This window comes from Mya arenaria, chromosome 6 (genome assembly GCF_026914265.1).
Source record: "Mya arenaria isolate MELC-2E11 chromosome 6, ASM2691426v1".
NCBI lineage: Eukaryota > Metazoa > Mollusca > Bivalvia > Myida > Myidae > Mya > Mya arenaria.
In genome coordinates, this window is record NC_069127.1 from 50656183 (window position 1) to 50679893 (window position 23711).

At 35.0% G+C, this 23711-nt stretch overlaps 1 protein-coding gene across 3 annotated transcripts; it reads left to right on the forward strand.

Moving 5' to 3' along the window:
• Window positions 1–1107: 1107 nt before the first annotated feature.
• Window positions 1108–22703, forward strand: LOC128237175 (uncharacterized). 3 transcript variants are annotated; one of them, XM_052952470.1, is made up of 6 exons: window positions 1108–1202; window positions 6074–6193; window positions 6634–6710; window positions 7396–7545; window positions 10092–10276; window positions 12967–22703. In XM_052952470.1, the coding sequence occupies exons 2-6, from the start codon at window positions 6175–6177 to the stop codon at window positions 22142–22144; spliced, it is 9609 nt and encodes a 3202-aa protein (XP_052808430.1). In that variant the 5' UTR covers window positions 1108–1202; window positions 6074–6174; the 3' UTR covers window positions 22145–22703. The 3 variants fall into 3 exon arrangements, with proteins under 3 accessions (XP_052808430.1, XP_052808428.1, XP_052808431.1); XM_052952468.1 differs by having other exon boundaries at window positions 1109–1193; XM_052952471.1 differs by lacking the exon at window positions 1108–1202 and adding an exon at window positions 1254–2626.
• Window positions 22704–23711: the final 1008 nt, after the last annotated feature.

Genomic DNA, 23711 nt, shown 5'->3' on the forward strand with positions numbered 1-23711 from the left:
TTATTTTTTATTGTATACATATTGGAAAGTGCCTCATAAAGGGGCTATGAAACATAATAAATAAGGGTATTCAAAGATAATAATTTACATATCTACATCGAGTCATCATGTTCATTAGTAATGCTTAAGTTCTAATTCTTAATGGTAAACATTTTGGTCTACCATTTTGCACTCAACCAAACATGTTTATAAATTTAGCATAAATATAATTACTTATTTCATTTTAGCTGTTCCTTTCCGAAATTTCACACCCAATTTTGTGTTACACTGCTATTAGAAAAATTACCAAACTGTTAAAGGTGTGGAAATGCCCCAATTAAATGTCTTGATAAACGATCAATTATAGACTTCAACAAAAAGACACGGAATATAATATGTAAACGAAGTAAGTAACTCAGAGATTATTTGATATTTCAGTACTTTATCAACTAACGTTTCCCCTATAAATGAGTTATGGGTGGATTTCACGTCTCAAAAAGTGGATTTCACTTGTCAAAATGTGGATTTCACTTCGATTTCCAATCTTTTTTTTAAAATAGGTCTACAACTTTCTTATTTTTGGATCAATTTGGATAAAATTTGAAATATAAACCCATTATGAAGCCTTTTCAATTATTTGTAAAAAAAAAAAAAAAATTGTTAAAAATAAATGAGTTATGAGTGGATTTCACTTGTCGAAATGTGGATTTCACTTCGATTTCCGAAAAATTGCCATAACTTCTTCATTTTGTGTATATTTCAATAAAATTTGAAATATAAACCCTTTATGAGGCACTTTCCAAATGTATACAAAAAATAAAAATTACTAATTAATATAACTGAGTTATGAGTGGATTACACGTTTTGAGTGGATTTCACGTGGATTCCTGTATCACCCCGCACCGTTTTCCAACAGTCAAAACGTCTCAAATCAAATCGGTACACAAACAACTTGTTAGAGAGCTGTTTAAAGTACATTTATATTAAAATGGACATTATATACATTTTATGAGCTATTTTTCTGTGATATTAATTTCAACCAACGATTGCTCTCCTCCCGAAACTATTTTGTAGTTAAACCGGTTCAGCCGTTAATCGATTAAAATACAATCAACGTAACCATTGTTGTTTACCGACAGTTGTGCAAGGAAGAAATCAAAGAAATCCTTTCAAGTGTTTATTTTAACTGATACACGGCCATGTAAAGTTCTACAGTATGTGAAGTTTGTATTAATTTTGCTTGCCATATAACTCTGATTACATTCTATTTTTTTTCTGGGTAGAACGGTGTTATTAAGGTCGGTTAAATGTTCGCGCCATTTTTATCACTGTCACACTGTAGGTACCGCAAGTAATAGTACTTTATCGATCATAGATCTGTCACCATTGTAAACAGACCCAGTTTAAGTGCTTATAATTCGTCTTTTTGAATGGTCAATATAGTTTTTATCCACAACATTACTAACATAAATGTTTATATTTCGTAATTACATCAAGTTCAAACAAAATACAAATCGTAATAAAGCCAATCTGACCGGTTAAGAATTGCAGACGCCCGAGTTAAACATCACTTTACGTCCGCCATTTTGACAAAAGTGGAAGATCACATGCGCTAAATATGGTTTATTTTTTGTCGCATTCTAAGAATATAACTTGATGACGAAGGGTGTTTTCCAAAGTTAAGAGGGGCCTCAATTGGGGAAACTATTGTTTTTGTTGTTTTTAAAACGATTCCTTCTTAAAAACAAGCAATTAAAAAAAGGGAAATTTTCAAATAGTTTTTACTTCTGATCGGCACATTCGGCATGGCATGGCATAGTACATAACTGATCTAACAGCATTATTCTTTACGACTAAATCACAAACTCTGCCCCCCGTTTTGCCGCAGGCTGCCGATTTACACTTAAAATCACCCACCGATAGCCTCAGCAGGTGCGCACAGCCTATGCCATAATGAATTACGTCATTCGTTATTCACTTCCGGTTTATCCGAAAACGCATGGAAAACTCATTTCTACTGAATTAATTGACTATTTGAGAATTTCTCAGTGAGTATATTATATCTACGTTTTTCTATACGTACAAATACATCCGTTCACGCAATGTTTTAAATAATTTGCGTCTTCTGGACGCTTAAAATCGCAATCGATCGGTGTTCTTGTTGTTACATGACAAGCAAAAATTACTTTCACTTTCGTTTTTTCTAAGTAAACATCTCAAGCGGATTAGCGGTAAATTAAAGCAATTAACAACTTGATACTAGACGAATACTTGATTAAGAAATGCCGATATACTTAGAAAATAACATATATTGAAGAAAAAAACAGGAAATAAACAAATTAAAAGAAAGTGGGTCACTAAATTTAATGGGGTTTCACATTGTATATTACCTACAAATTCAGCAATAATTTATTGAATAAAAGTCATAATGACTCATATTTGTCATTTAACTGAAGATTGTGTTAGTCTAAGTGCATTGAAAGTGTGTTTATAATAGAAAGGGTCAATTAATTACTCACCATTGACCCATATCAGCATTTGTAACTCTTTTCAGTCTACTGACCTTACTTTTTTGTACTTTCAGTTACTGAATTATCCGTTATGTCAGATGATGACATAAATTGTTCACCAATTCTAATATTATAAGGTTAGACATATCACTTGTCATTTATAATAAGGACATTCCAACAGAAAATACATATTTAAGAATGCCACATTTGGACTTTTGTATGGTATATACACATGGAATTAGAACTGGCCGCTCTCAACTAGTAATTTTTGTTCTACTTTTTATAATCAAATACATGACACAGTGGTTTTTATATTGAAATGCACTGTGAAAATGGTATATATACAACATGTGCACATTTGTTTTAATCTAAAGGAGAAATGTGAACCAGAAACTTGTTATATATATACAATTGTAATAGAATGTAATATCTGACAGACGAATAACTCGTGTTAGTGTTATTCAAATGCTTGTAAGTTTAGTTACAATTGTGATAGAATCAAATGGATTACACCATTGTTTTTCTCTCATGATTCCCTTTAAAATGGTGTATAACATTTGCATATTTGTTAAAGTTTCAAAAATCACTTATTTTACCTACACACTGACATCTTTGTCAAAAAAATGAAGTAAAATTATTACTAACATAATACAATCTGTAGACTCATATACACAGAAACACAAACGCTAGGAAACATTGTATTTCATAGACACTGCCATTTGTTCAAAATGTAATAGTAAATCATGTAAAGTCCATAGTCCACCTAAATGGCCGTCAACCAGTCTTTTGACGATTTTTAGACTATGGCAGACGTGTGACAGGGATACACATGAAATGTCAAAATAATAAAAAAGTATCCCTGATCGCTCATTATTGTAGCTAGTAAAGTCCATTGTTTCTTCCTACTTTTAGTTTTAAGGGAATGGTGGCTGGGCCCTTTGATAGGGGAAAAGTAATGTTGTTTTGGCAAAAGGTGGGAAAATACTAGCATGATTCATATAATGTTTGACTTTTATTCAACAAGTCTTTTGTCATATTCGTGACTGGGACTATATTGCTTCATAAATGCTAAATGTTAAGATGTCATTGATCCTTAAAAATAAAATAAAGTATGTTAGAAGTAGTATTTTTAAAATTTCAAATTTACCACTAGATCTCACCAATGCCATCTACTTCAGGGCTGTTTGCGAAAAGAAGGTCTGCAAAAGTCTAATTCAAGATATGTCCATATTTATAAACAGCAGATTCAGAGTGTTTAGTCACAAGTTTAGTTATTGTAAAATCTAGTCATTGTAATATTTTGTACTGACAGCACTGGGTGCATTTGACATACTGTGGTTATTTTAGAGTGCTAAGGAGGGGCAGCTACTTTTACTGTAAACACTGCCCTGAATAATAGGTTTCATTGAGGTCTAAACAGTCATTGTTTTTATCATCTGTCAATCGATTAATTTTTCTTTATTTTTCATCGTTTGAAATTATACACTTGAATGAAAATTAGATACATGTTCCAACCTTATCAAATTAATTTATGTTTAACCACAACACATTATAGTTTATAGATTTTATTAGAGGGCAACGCAACTCAAGCAGTGACGTAAGCCATCTAAAACAGATGATACTAGGCAGTCTGCGAAATAAGCCACACGCCCGATGCCCGTGGCGTATCAAAAATCGGTCGGGCCTGTCAAAAACGGCAGAGAGTACGCCCAGCGGGCCTATGATTTTGTATGGACGAATACTTGCTTTATTTCACAAATAATCAATTTTCTTTTTCATGAAGTAAGCCATCCAAGACAGCTGATACTAGGCAGTCTGCGAAATAAAAAATCCGTCGGGCCTGGTCCACTAAAATGAATCATAAGTGTGTGATTACATTACAATGCTTCACTCTATACACTCTTTCAAATACATTTATACCGTTTTTCAAATTATCTGCCATTTGATGACGTCACGATGGGATAGCCGAAAGCAGAACCAGTTGATCAATTTTCAGCGTTGGAATGCGATATAAGGTACAGAACAGACTTCATGTCTTTAAAAACCATTAATTTATTAATGTCGGAAACATATTTCGTATCAATTAATCAAAATTGCCGCACCTCAACTTAAACAATTGGTTTGTCACATATTTTCGCGACTTTCGTGATTGTTTAGAATTGAACATTGATCAAGCCCAGTCGCGAATATATGTTTGCAAACCCTATTTTAATGTTATAGTATGAAATTTGACACATATCTTAATATAAGAGCTGTTATTTTTTCATGTTTATATTCTTCTGTTTGCAGCAAAACAGAATTTAGATGTGTTCCTGAAAGCCATATAACTGGCTATGATGAACTGTGACCTGGCAAACGACTGGCATTAAAGTAAAAAGGACACAAAGCTGAACTACTGCAACTAAAATAATTCATGTGGAACAATAAATAATTTTAAGAACTTTCACATATTTGACCAGGTGATTCCATTGTCACCTTTCTGTAGCATCAATTAGATATCATGGTTTGTTTGTACTATATAAAATAATCAATATTCCAGGTGCATTGACCTTCACGATCACTACAACTCATCATCATGTTCCGATTTCACTATGTCGTGCACTGATTTGCTAACGGAATTTCCGTAATAACTTGATAGATGCTAGTTTTGTCTCGTCCTATCTTTGGCATTTGCTAAGATGCTTAGCCTGGACTTGCACCAAAGTAAATGGCAATAGATAGGTTTTTTTTATATAATAACCTACATACTTGAAACGGTATATGGTATTGAAATCATTGAGTCGTCCAATATAATAAATGATATGTATGTTTCAGAGGAAGACAATTGAAAGCTCAGACTCAGAGGATTCAGATGCTGATGATGATGTGAAGATCCCTGATGTGTTTTCTTTGTTGTCCTTTTTACAAGAGAATAGCATTAAATACTCTATGAAGTGGTCAAACTTGTTATTTTTCTTTTGGGCCTTTGAAATATGATTCGGGCCTATGGATTCGTTAAGGTTATAGACCCGAATGGACATTATTTTTTTTTTCGCAGACTCAGCTAGGTCATAAATTATGACATGTTTCTCATTGTTTTTATGTTGTTATTTAAATGTTTTACATGTTATGAAATAAAAGGTATGAAATATTGCAATTAACTTAACAGTGAGCTCAAGTTTATAATCTTCTGATTTTTTTTTATTAAACTGTTAAGTGCCGCGAGTTTCCAGAAGCACTGTTTACCTTACTTTTTTTACCGAACTATGTTATCATAATCAGAAATTTGACGCATGTTTTATTGACTGATGGTGTTGTTTAAAGATACAAGAATCTTTATTTAAAGTTGGGTATATATGTTAACAGATAACACTAGCTCTATGGGCTATTTTCTGACATTTGCATCAAGATTTTTAATAAAATTGTGACAAAGGTACTCCTTTTGAGGTTGTAAATAGTGCTGAATTTTGGTCCCATTTTCAGTTGAAAAGAAACAAAATCTTGAAAGGCAAATACTGAAAATACAAAGCAACAGACAATGATTGGCATGCGCCTCTACTGCTCTTGTTTGATAATGAAATAACAACTGATTCTCTGAATTACAGAATTCCTACTACGTGAATAGAAACTCTGAGATAACATGCGGCTGCTTCGTTCTCCATCTTGGTTCCAGTTAACTAAGTGATAAGACAGACAAGGGGAAAATATGGATCCAAATACTTCAAGTGAGTGTTTATGGTTATTTATTGCATAACATTTTACAGTGTATTTAGAAATGGAAGTGATGCATATGTTTTTCGAGTGTTTTTCAGCACCCCAACCATGAATGCAGAATCACAAGTCTGTTTCCTGCTAAGCTTTTGTGCTGTCTGAATTACCAAGAACAGACAGCATTATTCAAGTTAATCAATGAGGGTTGTTTCCAGCAATTTGATCACAGCCTAAGCTCAAAAGTTTAGACAAAAAGATACAAAGTAGACTTCGAAAAAGGAAAAACAATTCACAGTCATTTTCCAGTGCTACTGTCCATTTTGAGAGGCCATGATGAAATACCCCTGGTTGGGCTCGAACCTACAGCCTCTTTAATCAGAGGCAAATGCTTGAACCACTAGACTCCTTTCCCAAATGTCTTGATAGTTCAATAAATGTGTGTATACTTTTTCAGCGGTTGATCTGTATGGAGATATTGATGAGATGTACACGAGTCAGACATCGACAACACAAGTCCTGGATACCTCACAGGTAATTGGCTCTAAAGATTGAAAGTAATTACACATGATGATATGAATTACCATTATAAATTAATTCTGGAAAAGTGATAAGCTTACATGTACCCTTTTTCGCTAAAACTTGCAATTTAGGCATTCCAATTATAAATATGTAATAGTTAGATAACATGAAGTAAATTCCTAAAGATAAAGAATGGGGGAGTATAAGATGTTACTTCAGGTCATCTAACTGACTTAGAATACAACCTCATTGGCGGATATATTGTCAACACAAAATCTGACGGAGGGAGTGTAGTGTGTACATAAATGAGTGGCAGTAGGTGGACCTTTAAACACTGCGAAAGTTGAATTTCTTTATGATTAAAGTGAAAATAAGTCTAGTACTTAATGATTGCCTATCTGCAATTACATTGGCTTGAAATATATATTGTGTTAACAAACACTTATTGATTCTGAAGGATAACAAAACTAAACTAGATATATATGTTACATGTACATTGAAATTAAAAAAATTATGGATTTTTCATTTTTTTGTTCAAATTGAGAGCTTTTAAAATCGATGTTTAAAACTAAAAAGTAAACCCTGTAAAAAATCACTCAGATCTTCTTGCACTTGACAGATAACTTACTTATAGGTATTAAAATTGCACAAAATGGAGTACATGTTGTATAATGTTTTCATTTACTTTCTTCCTCAGAATACAGATCTATACTCTGGTACCGATGTGCCCTCAGACGCTCCTGAAGATGAAGTAGATTCTGGGGTCAAAGGCCACCATAATGACCTTGACCTTTATGATGACCTTATTACAGAGGAAGTTCAACAAAAGGCAGAATCACATCAGGAGGTAGAATCATGAATTTTATGCATGGAATACAATCTTTAAAGTTGCCATGTGGTAAAGAAAAGTACAGTTAAATGGTTTGTTGATAAATGCATTAGGTTTATGTAAGGGTTCCATTGATTATTGCTTAGGTACAGTTTTATGGTTCCTTTGATAGATGCATTAGATGTAGTTCAGGGTTAATTCTAACTTTAGACTCCTAAATTTATACTCATACTCTAAAAATCCTTTTCATACAGAGGAAGACTGACTTCTAAATTTAGGCTCATACTCCTAGATTTATTTTCATGCACAATAAGACAGTCTTCTCAGTTTACGCTCATACTTAACAGGGCTTGAATTTAACTTTTTATGATACAATTTTTTGCGAGTGCTTAAATTTTCAAATTGCAAAAATAGATAATCGCTCGCATTTTTTAAGGCAAATCTTTGTGTTTGCTAGGCGAAATATATATTGTATGGGAAACAATGATTTAAGGTCAGGTTATTAACGGTTTAAGGAAAATGCATAAAACATCAATTTTTGAACTTCAATATGAAAATCTGCGTTCTGAATTTTTGTCAGCAGTCTTATATCACTTGTTTCCATACATTTTAACATAAAATGGCTCGTTCCAAGACAAAAAATAAAAAAGTTGTCAGAACATTTAATCTGTGAGAGTGCAGCTTTAATGTACAACTCTCTTTTCCACTTCGAAACAGTTTTAATGGACAGATTATTTCATTTTGGTTTCTTTTATGGTACTGATCGATCATTACCATCAGCCATCAGCAATTTTAAATCAACACGCGTAAAAAAACCTTATCTTTTTGCTTGTCATCATTATACAGACTGTATGAAAGACCAGTCTACAAAACTGCATAGTAACGAGTACCTGCCACATAGTAACAAGTACCTGCCATAACGTTAATCTACATTATCAATTTCTGTTTGTTTATCAGAAAACGAAAGTAGGCATCTCTAAAATTAGTGTTATACCTATTGTGCAGGAATTGATAACCGATTATGTTCATATCTCTTTCAATGATTGCATATTTTCTGTAAATTTTGAACTCGCAAATTTTTGCGAGTGTCTTTATATTCAACTCGCATTTTCCAATTTTGGCTTGCATTTTGCGAGTGTGCGAGTGCTAAATTCGAGCCCTGACTTAAAGGCTCCTTTTCATACTCCTCATTCAAAGAAAACATAAGTATTGAGTGCATCTTTTGTGTTCTTCTCAGTTTCTGAAAACTCTATTCAAAATTAAAAATGGTTGAGGAACAGGCTATTGCCTCTATAAACATTATTCATTTTTTTTCTGTTGCTGTATAAATCAGAATATCAATTTACTTTCGCTAGGACTCAGATTCATTATACCCCCAACAAACGAAGTTTGAAGGGGGTATATTGGAGTCACCCTGTGGCCGGTCGGTCGGTCCGTCCGTTGCAATTTACCTTGTCCGGAGCATTACTTAAAAACTACTGGATGGAATTGGATTAAACTTCATACAATGATAGAGCATAATGAGAGGAAGTGCAGTGTACAATAACCATAACTCTATTCTTGCTTATTACTGAGTTAGTGCCCTTTGTTACTTTTTTTGTCTGGAGTATAACTTTAATAGTACTGGATGGAATTCATTGAAACTTCATACAATAGTAAAGCACAATGAGAGGAAGTGCAATGTTCAAGAACCATAACTCTACTTAAGCTAATTACTGAGTTATTGCCCTTTATTTGTTTGTTTTTTGCTGTCAGATTTTTTCCAGACATTAACTTGCAAACTACTAGATGGAATTTATTAAAACTTCATACAATGGTAAAGCACAATGAGAGGAAGTGCAGTGCACAAGAACCATAACTCTATTTCAGCTTATTACAGAGTTACTGCGCTTTGTTGCTTTTTTCTTGTCTAGAGCATAACTTGAAAACTATTGGATGAAATTTAATAAAACTTCATACAGTGATAGATCATAATAAGAGGGAGTGCAGCGCACATGAACCGCAATTCTATTTCAGCCAATTACAGAGTTAGTGCTCTTTGTTACTTTTTCTTGTTAAAAATGTGCAAGTTTGTAGTCTGATGGGCTCTTGTGCAGAAACAGATAGTATTCTAGCTTCATTAATTGTTTTCAAAGCACATTACAGAGAGGCTTACATGTATGCAATGTGCTTTGAACTCACAGGAACTGATAAATCTGGAATACTCTCTTATTCAAACTTATCAGAATTTGCCTTAAGGCTTACGACAAAGGATTACCATTTAAGAATGGACAAATACTGCAGCTATAATCATGATTCTTGGGCTCTGAGAGCTTTCTGTATATGATGTTTGAAGTAAATAAATTCAAAGACTTATGCTCCAAACAAAAATTAAGTATGAAAATTAACAAAGGGCAATAACTAAAAATCACTGCAGTCAGAGTTATGGTTCATGTGCACTGCATTTCTCCTTGATGTGATTTATACATTTATGCTGTATGAAGTCAATACTTAAAGACTTCAAGTTATGTTCTGTAGAAGATTGGCCACTTACGTTCATTACAAAACAATTGTTTCCCCTTCAGATGCTTAAGAGGTTTGAAGAAGCAATGTCCATGGTCAAACGGTTAGAGTCAGAAAACCAAGTCCTGCGAAAGTCTGTGAAAAAACAGGAGATGTCATGCCGTGACCTGCAGAAGAACTTCTCCAGTCTTCTAGTAACTGCACGAGGGGAGATCAGCAGGAAAGAAAGGGAGATAAATGACCTCAGGTGATTTATAATGGTCGCTGCGATAGTGCTTATTCTTGAGTGAAAGGATAAGTTTCGTAACACAGTGTGTGTATACCCTGCAATAAATTGCGTCATAAATGCTACGTCAGAAGGCAATATTTTGCTTCGAATGAAGACTTTAGACAGAGAAAACTTCACTATTTCTTCACCATTTTAAAATGAAACATAGCGCAGTCTTCGTCGCGTACAGAGCCCAGCCTTTGGTCTTTTACCAAAGTTTGATTGAGAGTTTAGATTTTTAAAACACTTCGACAAATCTTTTCACAATATGGCCGTCTGACGGAGCACTGTCAAAACCTTATTTTGGAAACAGGTTTGTCAAAGTGTTTGATGAAACTAATCACCTTATCAAACTTCCGAAATACAACGAAGAGGGGCTCTTTAAGCGTCATAGACTGCCCTTTGTTTTATTTAAAATGGTGTAGTAAAAAAAAGTTAATTTTGATGTAAGTCTTTATTTTAAGCAGAATGCATACTGTATATGACGTAATTTATCACATTGTATACACACACTGTAACAGATTGACAGTTGATTGATTTTTAATGAATTTTTTTGCCCTAAATTATGAGCTCGTTATTTCAAAGGAGTAAAGTCATGGTTTTGTCATTACCTTTTTGGCACTGGCCTTGTTGCTGGCATCAACAATGGAGTTGTTCTCACTTTGCTTTCAATCACAATTTTATTCATTAATAGCTAGATACTCTTGTCCCTTTTACATACTTTTTATGCCCCCGAAGGTGGGCATATTAAAATCGCACCGTCAGTCCGTCCTTCCTTCCGTCCGTCCGACCTTCCGTCCGTCCGTCCGTGTGTCCGGCTCAATAACTCGTGTCCGGGCTGTAACTTTCCCTTGTATGGACAGATTTTAAAATAACTTGCCACATGTGTTCCACATACCAAGACGACGTGTCGCGTGCAAGACCCGTGCCCCTACCTGAAAGGTCAAGGTCACACTTAGTCTTTATTCACAATGAAATGCTGCATATAGGACATAGAGTATAGGTTGTCGTGTCCGGGCTGTAACTTTACCTTGTATGGACAGATTTTAAAATAACTTGCCACATGTGTTCCACATACCAAGATGACGTGTCGCGTGCAAGACCCGTGTCCCTACCTCTAAGGTCAAGGTCACACTTAGTGTTTATTCACAATGGAGTGCTGCATATAGGACATAGAGTATAGGTTATCGTGTCCGGGCTGTAACTTTCCCATGTATAGACAGATTTTAAAATTACTTGCCACATGTGTTCCACATACCTAGACGACGTGTCGCGTGCAAGACCCGTGTCCCTACCTCAAAGGTCAAGGTCACACTTAATGTTTATTCACAATGGAGTGCTGCATTTAGGACATAGAGTATAGGTTGTTGTGTCCGGGCTGTAACTTTCCCTTGTATGGACAGATTTTAAAATAACTTGCCACATGTGTTCCACATACCAAGACGATGTGTCGCGTGCAAGACCCGTGCCTCTACCTCAAAGGTCAAGGTCACACTTAGTGTTTATTCACAATGGAGTGCTGCATATAGGACATAGAGTATAGGTTGTCGTGTCCGGGCTGTAACTTTCCCATGTATAGACAGATTTTAAAATAACTTGCCACATGTGTTCCACATACCAAGAAGACATGTCGCGTGCAAGACCCGTGTCCCTACCTCAAAAGTCAAGGTCACACTTAGTGTTTATTCACAATGGAGTGCTGCATATAGGACATAGAGTATAGGTTGTCGTGTCTGGGCTGTAACTTTCCCATGTATGGACAGATTTTAAAATAACTTGCCACATGTGTTCCACATACCAAGACGACGTGTCGCGTGCAAGACCCGTGCCCCTACCTCAAAGGTCAAGGTCATACTTAGTTTATATTCACAATGATGTGCTGCATATAGGACATAAGGTATAGGTTGTCATGTCCTGGCTGTAACTTTCCCATGTTTGGACAGATTTTAAAATAACTTGCCACATGTGTTCCACATACCAAGACAACGTGTCGCGTGAACGACCCGTGTCCCTACCTCAAAGGTCAAGGTCACACTTAGTGTTTATTCACAATGGAGTGCTGCATATAATGACATAAGAGTAAAGGTTGTCGTGTCCTGGCTGTAACTTTCCCTTGTATGGACAGATTTTAAAATAACTTGCCACATGTGTTCCACATACCAAGATGACGTGTCGTGTGCAGGACCCGTGTCCCTACCTCTAAGGTCAAGGTCACACTTAGTGTTTATTCACAACAGAGTGCTGCATATAAGGACATAGAGTATAAGTTGTCATGTCCGGGCTGTAACTTTCCCTTGTATGGACAGATTTTAAAATAACTTGCCACATGTGTTCCACATACCAAGACTACGTGTCGCATGACAGACCCGTGTCCCTATCTCAAAGGTCAAGGCCACACTTAGTGTTTATTTACAATAGAATGCTGCATATATAAGGACATAACAGTGTCGGTTGTCAACAATGGGTGGTATTTTTTATGTTTAGAGGCAATTTAAAATAACTTGCCATATGTATTTGACATGTAAAGGCAAGATCAACTTTTCATGTACTGACCTTGTTCATAGGTCAATGTCACAATCGGGGGCATTCATCACATACTGTGACAGCTCTTGTTTTGTGTTGCTTTTGCCTCTTTCAAGAAGGGTTTTCTATGATGTTTTTGTTTTCAGGAAATCAATGGCAAAGTTCCCAGGGAAGCGACATGGCAACCCACCACCCTTTAAACCTACCTCAGACTCCAGTATTACCTCCCTTGACTCCTCCTTTGAGCCAATGTTTGTGTCCAGCCCTTCTAATAGAGCACAGGATAGATTACAATGCATAAAGCCGAATAGTTCTTCAAGAAGCAAAGAAATGGATAGATTACATAGCAAAGAATCAAGCAGTCCTTCAAGAGAAAGAGCAAGGGATAGATTACATAATAAGGATTCTAATAGTCTTTCAGGAGATAGAGCAAGGGATAGATTACAAAGTAGGGATTCTAATTGTCCTTCAGGAGGTAGAGCAAAAGATAGATTACATAGTAATAGTCCTTCAAGAGAAAGGGCAAGGGATAAATTACAAAGTAGGGATTCTAATAGTTCTTCAAGAGAAAGAACAAAGGGTAGAATACAAAGTAGGGATTCTAGTAGTCCTTCAGGAGACAGAAGAAGTGAAATGAGCCAACCGTCAAGAAAAGGTCAACTTAGTCCTAGTAAGAGAGATGCAATAGGAAAACAAAAGGTGGATAAAATTGCTCAAGAAAGAGAAAGACTTACTGCTGCATATTCACAGAAAGATAATAAGGTGAAAAGAAACATTGAGAATTCCGGTAAAACAACCAACATTGACAAGTCTGAAGGTGAAAATGTTCAGAATATTGAGCCAAGGACAAAAGTGAATGAAGTAATAAGTCAGGACAGTGATGATGAAGTTGTAAAGTTTGATGGAAATGTAACTGAGACTTTGTTCACTAGGAGAATAAGGGAAAAGTTACATGAGGAGAAAAAGGAAAAAATAAAAGAAATGAATGCAAAATCTGAAAAAGTTGATAGAAACAAGCTAGACACAAATGGTGAAAGTAGTGAAAAGAATATGTATAAAGAAGATCATTTGAATTCAATACAACTGGACAAAGAAAAGAAACCATCTAGTCATGAGACAGTTATGAATGATAATCAGCCAGGCAGGAAAGACATTGATGAGACAATAAAAGAAAACAGTAAAGGTGAAAGAAAAACCTGTGAAATTGTGCAAATGAAAGACTTGAATTCTGCTAATCTAACTTTATCTTCTGACATTGACAAGGGTGTAAGAAACAGTAATGTATCTAATGAAACTAGAAGTTCTAGATTAAAAGTTAATGCTAGCCTCATGAAAGATAGCAGTTTAAAAAGTGCCAGTCCACATGTGGTTGAAACTGGTAAAAACAATGATCCACAAGCAAAACTAGTATCCGAGGTAAAACCTGTGTCAAAAGAAATCTTAACATTTGATTTGAGAGAAAAGCTTAAGCAAAGGAGAGAACAAACCCAGACAGATATACCATCAATTTCAAAGACATTAAGAAATGAACATTGCAAAACATCAATTAAAATACCTCCCATAAGCACCAAATGTAAAGAAAATGCAATCTGTGAAGATGAAGAAAAAACTGTTTCAAAGAAATACATTTCAGCTGAAACCAATGAAGTGAAGAAGAAAACTGTAGAAAAAATAAATTCTCAAAGTAAATTAAAAGATACTGATTTATCAAAAGAGAAGGCATTTCTTGACAGCTTAAAGTCATTTGTAGTTAAAGAGAAGAAAACACTAACAGTGAAACTTGCTCTAGCTTCAGATCAATCCAATGCTGTTAAAGTGAAAAATGTAGGGTCACCACTAAAACATAACTCAAGAAATGTAGTAAGCTATTCCGACTTTGATGGTGAAATAGATAGAACTGTTGATACAACTGGTGAAAGAAATGAAAAGGTAAAAACTACAGATGTTGATTCCTCAATGACCCAAAGTATTGATTTGGAGAGTACAGTATGTGATGAAACATTGAATTACGTTGATGTTGATAGTCAGAGAAATGAAACTTCAAAGAAAGTAAACACAGGAATGTCTTCAACTTTCGAAAAAGAAGATATGGATTTTGATGACACTTGTAATGAAGCGGTTACAAAAAATAATGACCATGTTGACACTGGTCTTGAGGTTACTGGCAACAATGATAAAGTAAAACTGAACAAAACAGAATTGAGCACAGATGCTAGCATACAAGATAGTGATCATTTAGAAGAAGTTGAAAGCGTTGGTGTTAGAAGATCAACAAGACTTAATAGCAAAAGAAACTCATCAGAAACCACATTGGGTGAAAATATGGATTCCTGTGATAGGTTGAAAATTGGCAGCTCTGAAAAAATTACTCAGATAAAAAGTCCAACATTTGGTAGACAAAATTCAAGAAGAAAATCATCAGAAAGTCAGAAACTGTCTCCTAAAATGACTGTTAAAACAGAAACTATTTTATCATTGACCTCAGTTGAACAGCAGGGTACAATCACATATATTGTGAAAACTAATGACACTGATACAGACCTAGTATATACAAAAGAGTGTGGAAACACTGGCACTAGTATTAATGATTTAGAGGCTGAAAAGGAAAGGCAAGGAAATACATGTACAGTTGCTCAAACTGCGGAGAAAGAGCTTAAAACTGGTGAAACATCTGATAAAGTGAAAAAAGATGTTGTAAATAAGACAGAGAGTACAAAACTTGACAGTGGGTTGACCCTTTCAGATGCAGAAAAGATAAAAGAAGATGAAACTGCTTCTCAAAGTGAAGGTTCAATGCCTGAACATAAAGATACTTCTGCTAAAAGTGTGTCTGAGAACAAAGGGCTTGTCGATGAGACACCTGCTTCTTTGGAAATAAGTGCTTGTTCGAAGAAAAGCTCTTGTCACAAGCCTAATTGTACAATTAAAATAAGTCATCTGCATCCAGGAACACCAAGAAAAATAAGCAAATTGGTTGCAAGTGCTCAGAAAGTGTCAGAATCCAAAAAAGATTTCGAGATTAAATCGGACATGACAAGTATGTCAAGTAAGACATCTACAAGTAAATGCTTAGTTGGAAATATAACAGTGCAGTCTGTGGAGAAAAGTAAAGATAATGGCCATGTTACAGATGAATCTTTAGTGGTTGTTAAGGGAAAGGAACCAGAAATCAAGAGTTATAACATTAAGGACTCTGCAAAGGAAAAAGCCATTCAACAAGTTGAACTGAAGGGAGTTAAAGCTACTGCAAAAGAACCAATAACTGTTAAAAGAAGTCTGGTAGTAGATGTTGACTCAACTAAAATGTCTGAATCAAGTTCTTCAGACAGTGAGGGTGATTCTTCATCTTCAAAATCATCATCATCTAAATCTTCATCAAAATCATCTAGTTCCAAAACATCATTAAAATCCTCATCATCAAGAAAGTCTAAAAGTGGTTCAAGCTCTTCATCTTCTACATCTAGCTATAGTTCGTCTTCTGACTCTAGCTCATCAGGCTCTGAGAAAGATGAAAAACAACTGGCTAAGAGGAAAGCTATTGTGAATAAGGATTTAAGAGGAAAGCCAGAGGAGGAAATAGCTGTGATGTCTGAAATGGACATAAGTGAAGGTTTGGAAGAGCAAGCCATAGTGACAAAGTTATCTGAAAATGTTGAGAAAAGCAACACTGAAGTGGACAAAGGACAGGCCAGATTAATTGAAGAAGACAATGACAGGATAAAGGATAGATGTACTCCTTGTTCAAAAAACAATATAAAGAACTCGCAAAGAGCTGATATTTCAAATGAAATACAAATCCAAAAAGAAGGTATAACTCCAAATCTAGATTTAAAAGGGAATAATCATGTTAATGAAGAAACCAAACAAAGTGTAAAGCCTGATCATGAACAAATTGTAAACAGTGTTTTGATAGAGAATAATAGTCTTGATATAGTCGAGAACACAAACCTAGATGTTAACTCTGAATTAAAGAACAACCATGAACAAAGAGAATACACCAATCAACGCATTTTAAAAACTAACATTAAGGCAGTGGTTCCAGAAGATAGGAAGGTGAGAAGTCCAGAATATTTTGCAACACCAATACATGCTAAAGGACTTCCAATGGATAAATTAGAAGTTGAAACCATCAAAACACCTGGATCAAACCATAGCGTATTGAATCAATCAGCAGATCGATCCCCCCTGTTACTTCGACTTCTGAGTGCCTGCCAGGAAGAACTTCAAAGGAAAAAAAGATTGTCTGGGAACAAAGTTGGAGAGCTTGAGAAAGAAGAAGTGAAAACTAGAGAAAGTGAAACTGACGTTGACAAGTTGGATAGTGCTGAAGAATTAATTATTAATAAGCAGGTGGATATGGAAGTTGATGAAGTTTCTGAAGCACCATCGATTGTTTCTCAGGGATTTAATGTTAGAGATACAGAAATTGGTGGAGTAGATTCAGAAATGAATTCTGCAAGTGTTTCACCAAGTGGAACTGTTGATGTACTTACTCCACCACAAGAAAAGATAGCTGCACCTAAACAAAATGGTAGAGATACATTTATCGACAAAAACAAAGCAGAATTATCCGAAAATAAACCTGGACCAGGGCTTAAAATTTTTAGCAAAGATTTGTTTGGAAGCAATTTATCATTGTCACCATCTGCATCAGTTAAGTCTTCTAGGTCATCGTCAGTTTCATCGACAAAGTCATCTTCCAGTGTATCTTCATCATCTAGTGGAAGCTCACATAGTTCATCGAGGTCATCCTCATCTGGATCAGGATCTTATTCCAGTTCAAGTTATTCAATTTCAGAAAGTAGTGATAGCGAAAAAGAATGTGAAGTAGAGAGTAAGTCGAACTCTAAAAGAAATAGTGATGAGAAAGTTTTAAAGGATATGAAGAAGCGTGATGTTACCTTAGAAAAAAACGAATTGAGGGAAGGACATTTTTCGCAAATAGAAAAACAAGCAAATAATCAGTTGCGAACAGATAAAAGCCAAAACACTGATGAAATCAGCAAAAAAAATACTTTAAAGAAGAACAGGGGTAAAGCTTCCATTGAAATAAATAATATGTTTCAAGGCAGAAAGAAAAGGTCTGATAAAGTTTCCAATAATTCAGGAACGACAACAACAATGGCAACTGAATTGAATAAGATTGATAAAAAGACTATTGATGGATTAGACAAAAGCCAAAAACCTAAAGCTCTAAAGATTTCCATGTTAGATGTCACTAACACACTCTCACAAGATGGTATGTCCAATCCATATGTAGAAGAGGATGAAGCACCAGCATTTATGCTACCAGACAAGTCTAGTCCTATAAAAGGTGAGAATCAACGGAAGACTAGGAAGAAAAAGAGCCCTGTAAGTGGACAAACTAAATCATCTGCTCAGCAAAATGAATCAATGAAAGAGAATAATACAAATACTAATCTTACAAAGGAAGCCACCTGTACAATTAAGGGAAAAAAGGAATCCAATAGCATTAAAGGTGAAGATAGCAAGGAAACAGATGTAAAAAGTCAGAAGATTATAACTGAACCTAAACTATTGAATAAGAAAAAATCACAAAAGTTATCCTCTGAGTCAAAATCAAAATTGAACATGGATGTGATCAAAAGTGACAAGAGAACTGATGTAGCAGAAAAATCACAAACAGATGTATATAAAATTCAAACGAGTACTATGCCAGAAAATGTCGAGGAAGTATTACCCCTAGAAACTGAAGAACTTGAAAGAGAATCTATGGGAAGCCCTAAATCTGTTAAACTAACTGCTGATGAAAAGCATAGGAAAGATGAATGTTTAAGAAGAAGTCCTAGATTTAAACCCAGCAGTATATTATCTATACCAAGAAGTGAAAAACCAAATGCTGACAGGCAAAAGAATAACGATGAAATAACTGAAGCTAAGAAACTACCTGAAAGAACAAGTCCAAGAAAGAAGTTTCATAGTTGTGAAAATAAAAGATTACCACATGTTCTGTTAAGTGAACCAGACACTAAATCAGACAATAGAAAAATTGGAAGTAAGAAACCGATCAAATCAAAGTCTAATGAATCAGTAAAGCCAAAAGAAATGCTTACTGCCGGAACAAGTCCTGGAAAGAGTGCTACAGTTGACAAAAGCATTCATGATGCAAATGAAGTAATAAGCAACAGTTCAAATCAGGATAATAAAGTAAAGAGAGTGAGTTCTGATTCACTGAAAGAAAATCTAGAAAGTGACTTCTTAAGGGAAATTGAGGAAATTACTTCTGATCAGGCAATGAATTTCCTTGATAAAGGAAAGAAACGTGTCAAATCTGGGAATCAGAACAATAAAGAACCATTGGAAGCCTTCGGAAAGCAGTTTGCTGATATACAGAAAACTGTGTTAAGTGATGCAAAGAAACAAAAGTTTAATAATGAAAGTTACAGAGACACTTCCAAAGAGTATATTGATAAACTGTTGACTGAAACCTTGAAATTGAAAGATACCTCCAACAAAAATCAAGTTAAAAGTCGCACTGTTGCACCTGTATTGATCAATTCAACAGCAGACAGTCTAAAAACAGATGAAAAGGGGGCAAGTGATAAGATATCGAACATTGAAAACATAAAAGGCAAAACTTTGCCTGGTATAATTCTTCCAAATGTGCAATCCGGTGTATTAAAGAAATTTACAATACCTAAGTTGAAGAAAGCAAAGAGAGAAGAAAAGGACAGCAGAACTCAAGTAAAGCAGAAGGATAATGAGAGAAAACATGAAAGACCAGTGTCTGTGAAGACATCATCCAGAAGAACACACAGCCCAAGAGAGCGGTCAAAATATGATACTTTCTCAAGAGATGATGGATCTAAAAGAAAGGTACTTTCACCTAGAAAGAGAGATTTGCACCATAATAAAACTAGGCACCATTCAGAGTCAAGTGACAGTGGAAGGGAAGATGTTCGAAGAAAGCGTGATACAGACAAACTTGTTAGTGTTTTGTTTGGTGGTGATACAGTCAATGATAAGAGATCTAGATCATCACTTGACAACCGCAAACCAAATCAAAATGAGAGAACTAGAGATATGGATAAGAACACTGTGAAATCTCTGCAAAATTCCAGAAAGGATAGCAATAATTCAGGAAATAGAGGACATTCTTCAAAAGATTCTAAAACTGTAGTTGCAAGTGATAGGCAAAAAGAAGAAAGACACATTAACAACACTAAAGGGGGCCAAAATGAGAAAGAAGACAAACCTGTAAGATATGAGAAAAAGACAGAGATTGCTGATGGTCATGAAATGGAGACAATTGATAGTACGAAAGACAATCAAGGCAAGAGTGACAACCAAGCCAAATCAGACATAAGAGAGGACAGAAATAGTGAAAAGTCAGAAGAAAATGTAAAATCAAATAAAAATAGTGTAGAAAAGAAATTGTCAAAGAGTTATCACAGACATGAGGAAGAAGAAAGTGAAATGAAAAATACTAGAAAAGAAAATGTTTATTTGGATAAAGCTCCTCGGCATGTCAAAGGCAACAGAAAGACTACTCCTGTAAAGAAAAGTCCGAGAAAATTGATTATATCTGATAAATTGTTTAAGTCTCCGTTGAAGAAAGATCATAAGCAAAAAAATGATGCAAAGTTAAAGCTCTGTTACAAAAATGGTGCTGTCAAATCAATTACTTCAGAAGAGAGTATAATTAAGAAGCCTGAACTCCAGGAACAAGCTGTAGATATTCTGTTGCTTGATGAGAACACAATGGATTGTTTCGACTATGATGATGACATGTGTCTTGATAACTCTACAATAGTTGACAATGACTTCAAAAAGTCCAATGATATTCAAATTGAAAAATCTCAAACTCATAGAAATGAGGAATCACATTCTGACCTTGAGAGTGAATCTGTATCCATATCTGAATCAGGTAGTGGTGAATTAAGTTCTAGTAATTCTGAGGTAGAAATTGAAACCGAGGAAAAGATGGACATTAAAAGACCTACAGTGTCTATCGATAATAAAATCAAAGAAGGAATGCAAATTCATACTCCAAAAGCTACTAGGGAATGTATAACCTATGATGATGGTTTGTTTGACGTTGAAGATGAGTTAGAATATGATAACACTCCTAAGAAACGCAGCTCCAAAAAGACTTTGAACTCCTTTGAAAGAACATCTAATTTTAGCCCTGTTAAGTTTCCATCGAGATTTGAAGAGACTTCAAAAAATAGTGAGTCTACATGTAAATGCGCTAATAAAAGATGTGTTCATAAAAGAGGCATAGACGTTAAATCTGGTTCAGTCATTAAGTCCAGACTTGGTGGGAGAAAAGGGAGCTCGAGTGATATAGATTCTTGCAGTGATATTAACACACCACCAAGAGCTAGAAGGAGATACAGAGATAAATTCAACCCAAATGTAGTTCCTGACCAGAGAAGAACTCCTCGTAGCAAGCTTTCAAGATTACATCGTAGACATTCTGAAAGAGACCGACATTACAGGGAAAGACATAACAGATCATCTGTTTCAAGAACACCTTCACCGAGAACCAGGCCAGAAAGGTATAGAAGTGGTCATGGTAGAAGAATATCAAGATCATTTTCACCTGTGTGTAAGAGAAGACGGTCAAGGTCGTTTACACCCAAGAAAAGATTAGAAAAATATCGAAAAAGAGATCACAGATCAAAAGATGCTGTTGAAGATATTGGTAAATCTGAAGATGATTCTCTATCAACCAGTAGGTTAAGAAAAGAAGGGATAGGTAAGACTAAATATTTAGATCAAAGAAGAAAAAGCTTTGAAAGAAGGGATGTGTTAAGAAATCAAAGAAGACGTGAAAGTTATAAGAGATATAGTTCTGCCAGTGATGAATCAGAAATTAATAGTGATAGTCAAATTAAAAGGAGAAAAAGTAGAGCTAAACCCGATAAAAGGGACATTGACCCGTTATCAACGGATGGCAGTGAAACTGAATTGAATATGGTAAAGAGCAAAGCTATACCAGACAATAGCTCATCCGATGATGAAAGATTTTGTAGAAGCAAGTTTGAAAATGACAAACATAGCCAAGACAGACCATCTGATGATAAGTCTAGAAGTAAAAGAGAAACACATGAGACCTCAAGAAGAGATGAAAGTAGATACAGTATTAAGTCTAGAAAAAGAAGACATTCTTCTGTGGATAGATCACCTCTTGGTCCAAGATCAAGGTCAGGCGCTAGAAAACGCCACAAGCGGGCATCTTTGTCAGAGTCTGATTCAGATAAAGGGACAGAGTCAAGAAGGGGTAGAGTTTATCATGAAAGTGACTCTGATGAGACCAAAAAGAAAGGAACAAGGAAAGACCGTGCAAGACAAAGATAAATAAGATTATTATGTTTAACATGTGCTACATACCTTCAGTTTTAGCTTATTTGCTAAAACATATGTCATATTTAAAAAAAATATTTGTTATATTTCAGGTCTATTTAACTGCAGATTTTTGTACTTTGATGTAAATAAGATTTAAGTTATTATTTTTAAAGAAACCTTAACTTAATTTTTATTGTAATGTTCTGTGTTTGTTTAATACATTTGCGAGGGAGTAATAATACAAACTATTTCCGAAAAGTATTTAAAAGGTTGCAGTTCAAGAGTTCATAATGACAAGTACTTATTGCAAAAACAATTCCTTATCAAAAATATAACTGAAATTCAAAAACTTGCTTTGATAAGTGGATCATTTATATGAAGACCACGTGTTTTAAAGGGTAATATAAAGTTTTCATACAATGTACGTATTATTTTGAAAGTTGTTATTAATGGTTACCACTCCGTGTTTCATTTCCTTTCTGTAATTGTTCTGACTTGTAGTATTTTTTTGGGATCATAGATCATTATTAACTTTGCATAAACATTTCAATGTTATAATAAAATGCTCTTAACAAAAATAAACTAAATATCACAATTATGTTGAAAGTTCGTTTTATGCCTTGTTTGAAATTATTGGGCATTTACGTTTGCAAAAGTCTGTCGGTAGACCTATATTTATCTGCACAATAAATCTTGTTAATCAGCAGAGCGCTTTTTAGGTCATACCTTCGTCAACCCACTTATTTAGGGGTCGAAGGCCAAATAGTCCGTACTTAAAGGTTTTTGAATTAACTCCACACAAATCCTCATCACATGAATAACGCATGGCTGAGCCACGTGTCTCTATAAGATTAATGCAACGCTAAGAATTGAAGATACACTGGCCATATTTCGTGTCCATTCCATAACTTCTCATACCATCCTCCTCAACTGATGGTATGTTTTTGAAATATCTTAAAAAGCGCACGTTCTGACTTTATGCCTTTTAAGGTACGGCAACTTTGGGTTACAAGGTCAGAAAAACCTGTTTTATGACCTCCAAAACTGTTCGACAGCTGAAGGGATAAACATGACATGCACAACACGTGTCCATGTTTAAGTTAGATTTGGTCAAAGGCCTGATGCCGTGTCAACTCGACTGTTAAACGATTGAAGATTTTGGAATAAAATCGTACACGTGTTTAAAAGCACATGTTTGTGCCATGTAAAGATCCTGCCAAACTTGAATAAGAAAATCAGAAGAAAGTTCAGACATTGTCATAGCCATGATGACGTCGGCGTGTTAAAAAAAGCTTGGTCATAACTACCTGGTGCACATATTTCAAGAGAAAATACGCACGTGTTTCACGTACGCTCCTTAACTCTTCCACAAATTGAAATTGTTCAATCTGCACAATTGATAATTTAAAATTGAAAAAAAAAAAACAACATGCATGTTCCGGCCACTCTCTGAAAGGTCAAACATAGGATCAAAGGTCAGATACATTTCATTTCTTCCGAAGCGATGAAAGGATTGTAAACTATTTTAATTTGACACAAACGTTCACCATAAATAGCCATATGCTAAGCGAATATTCTT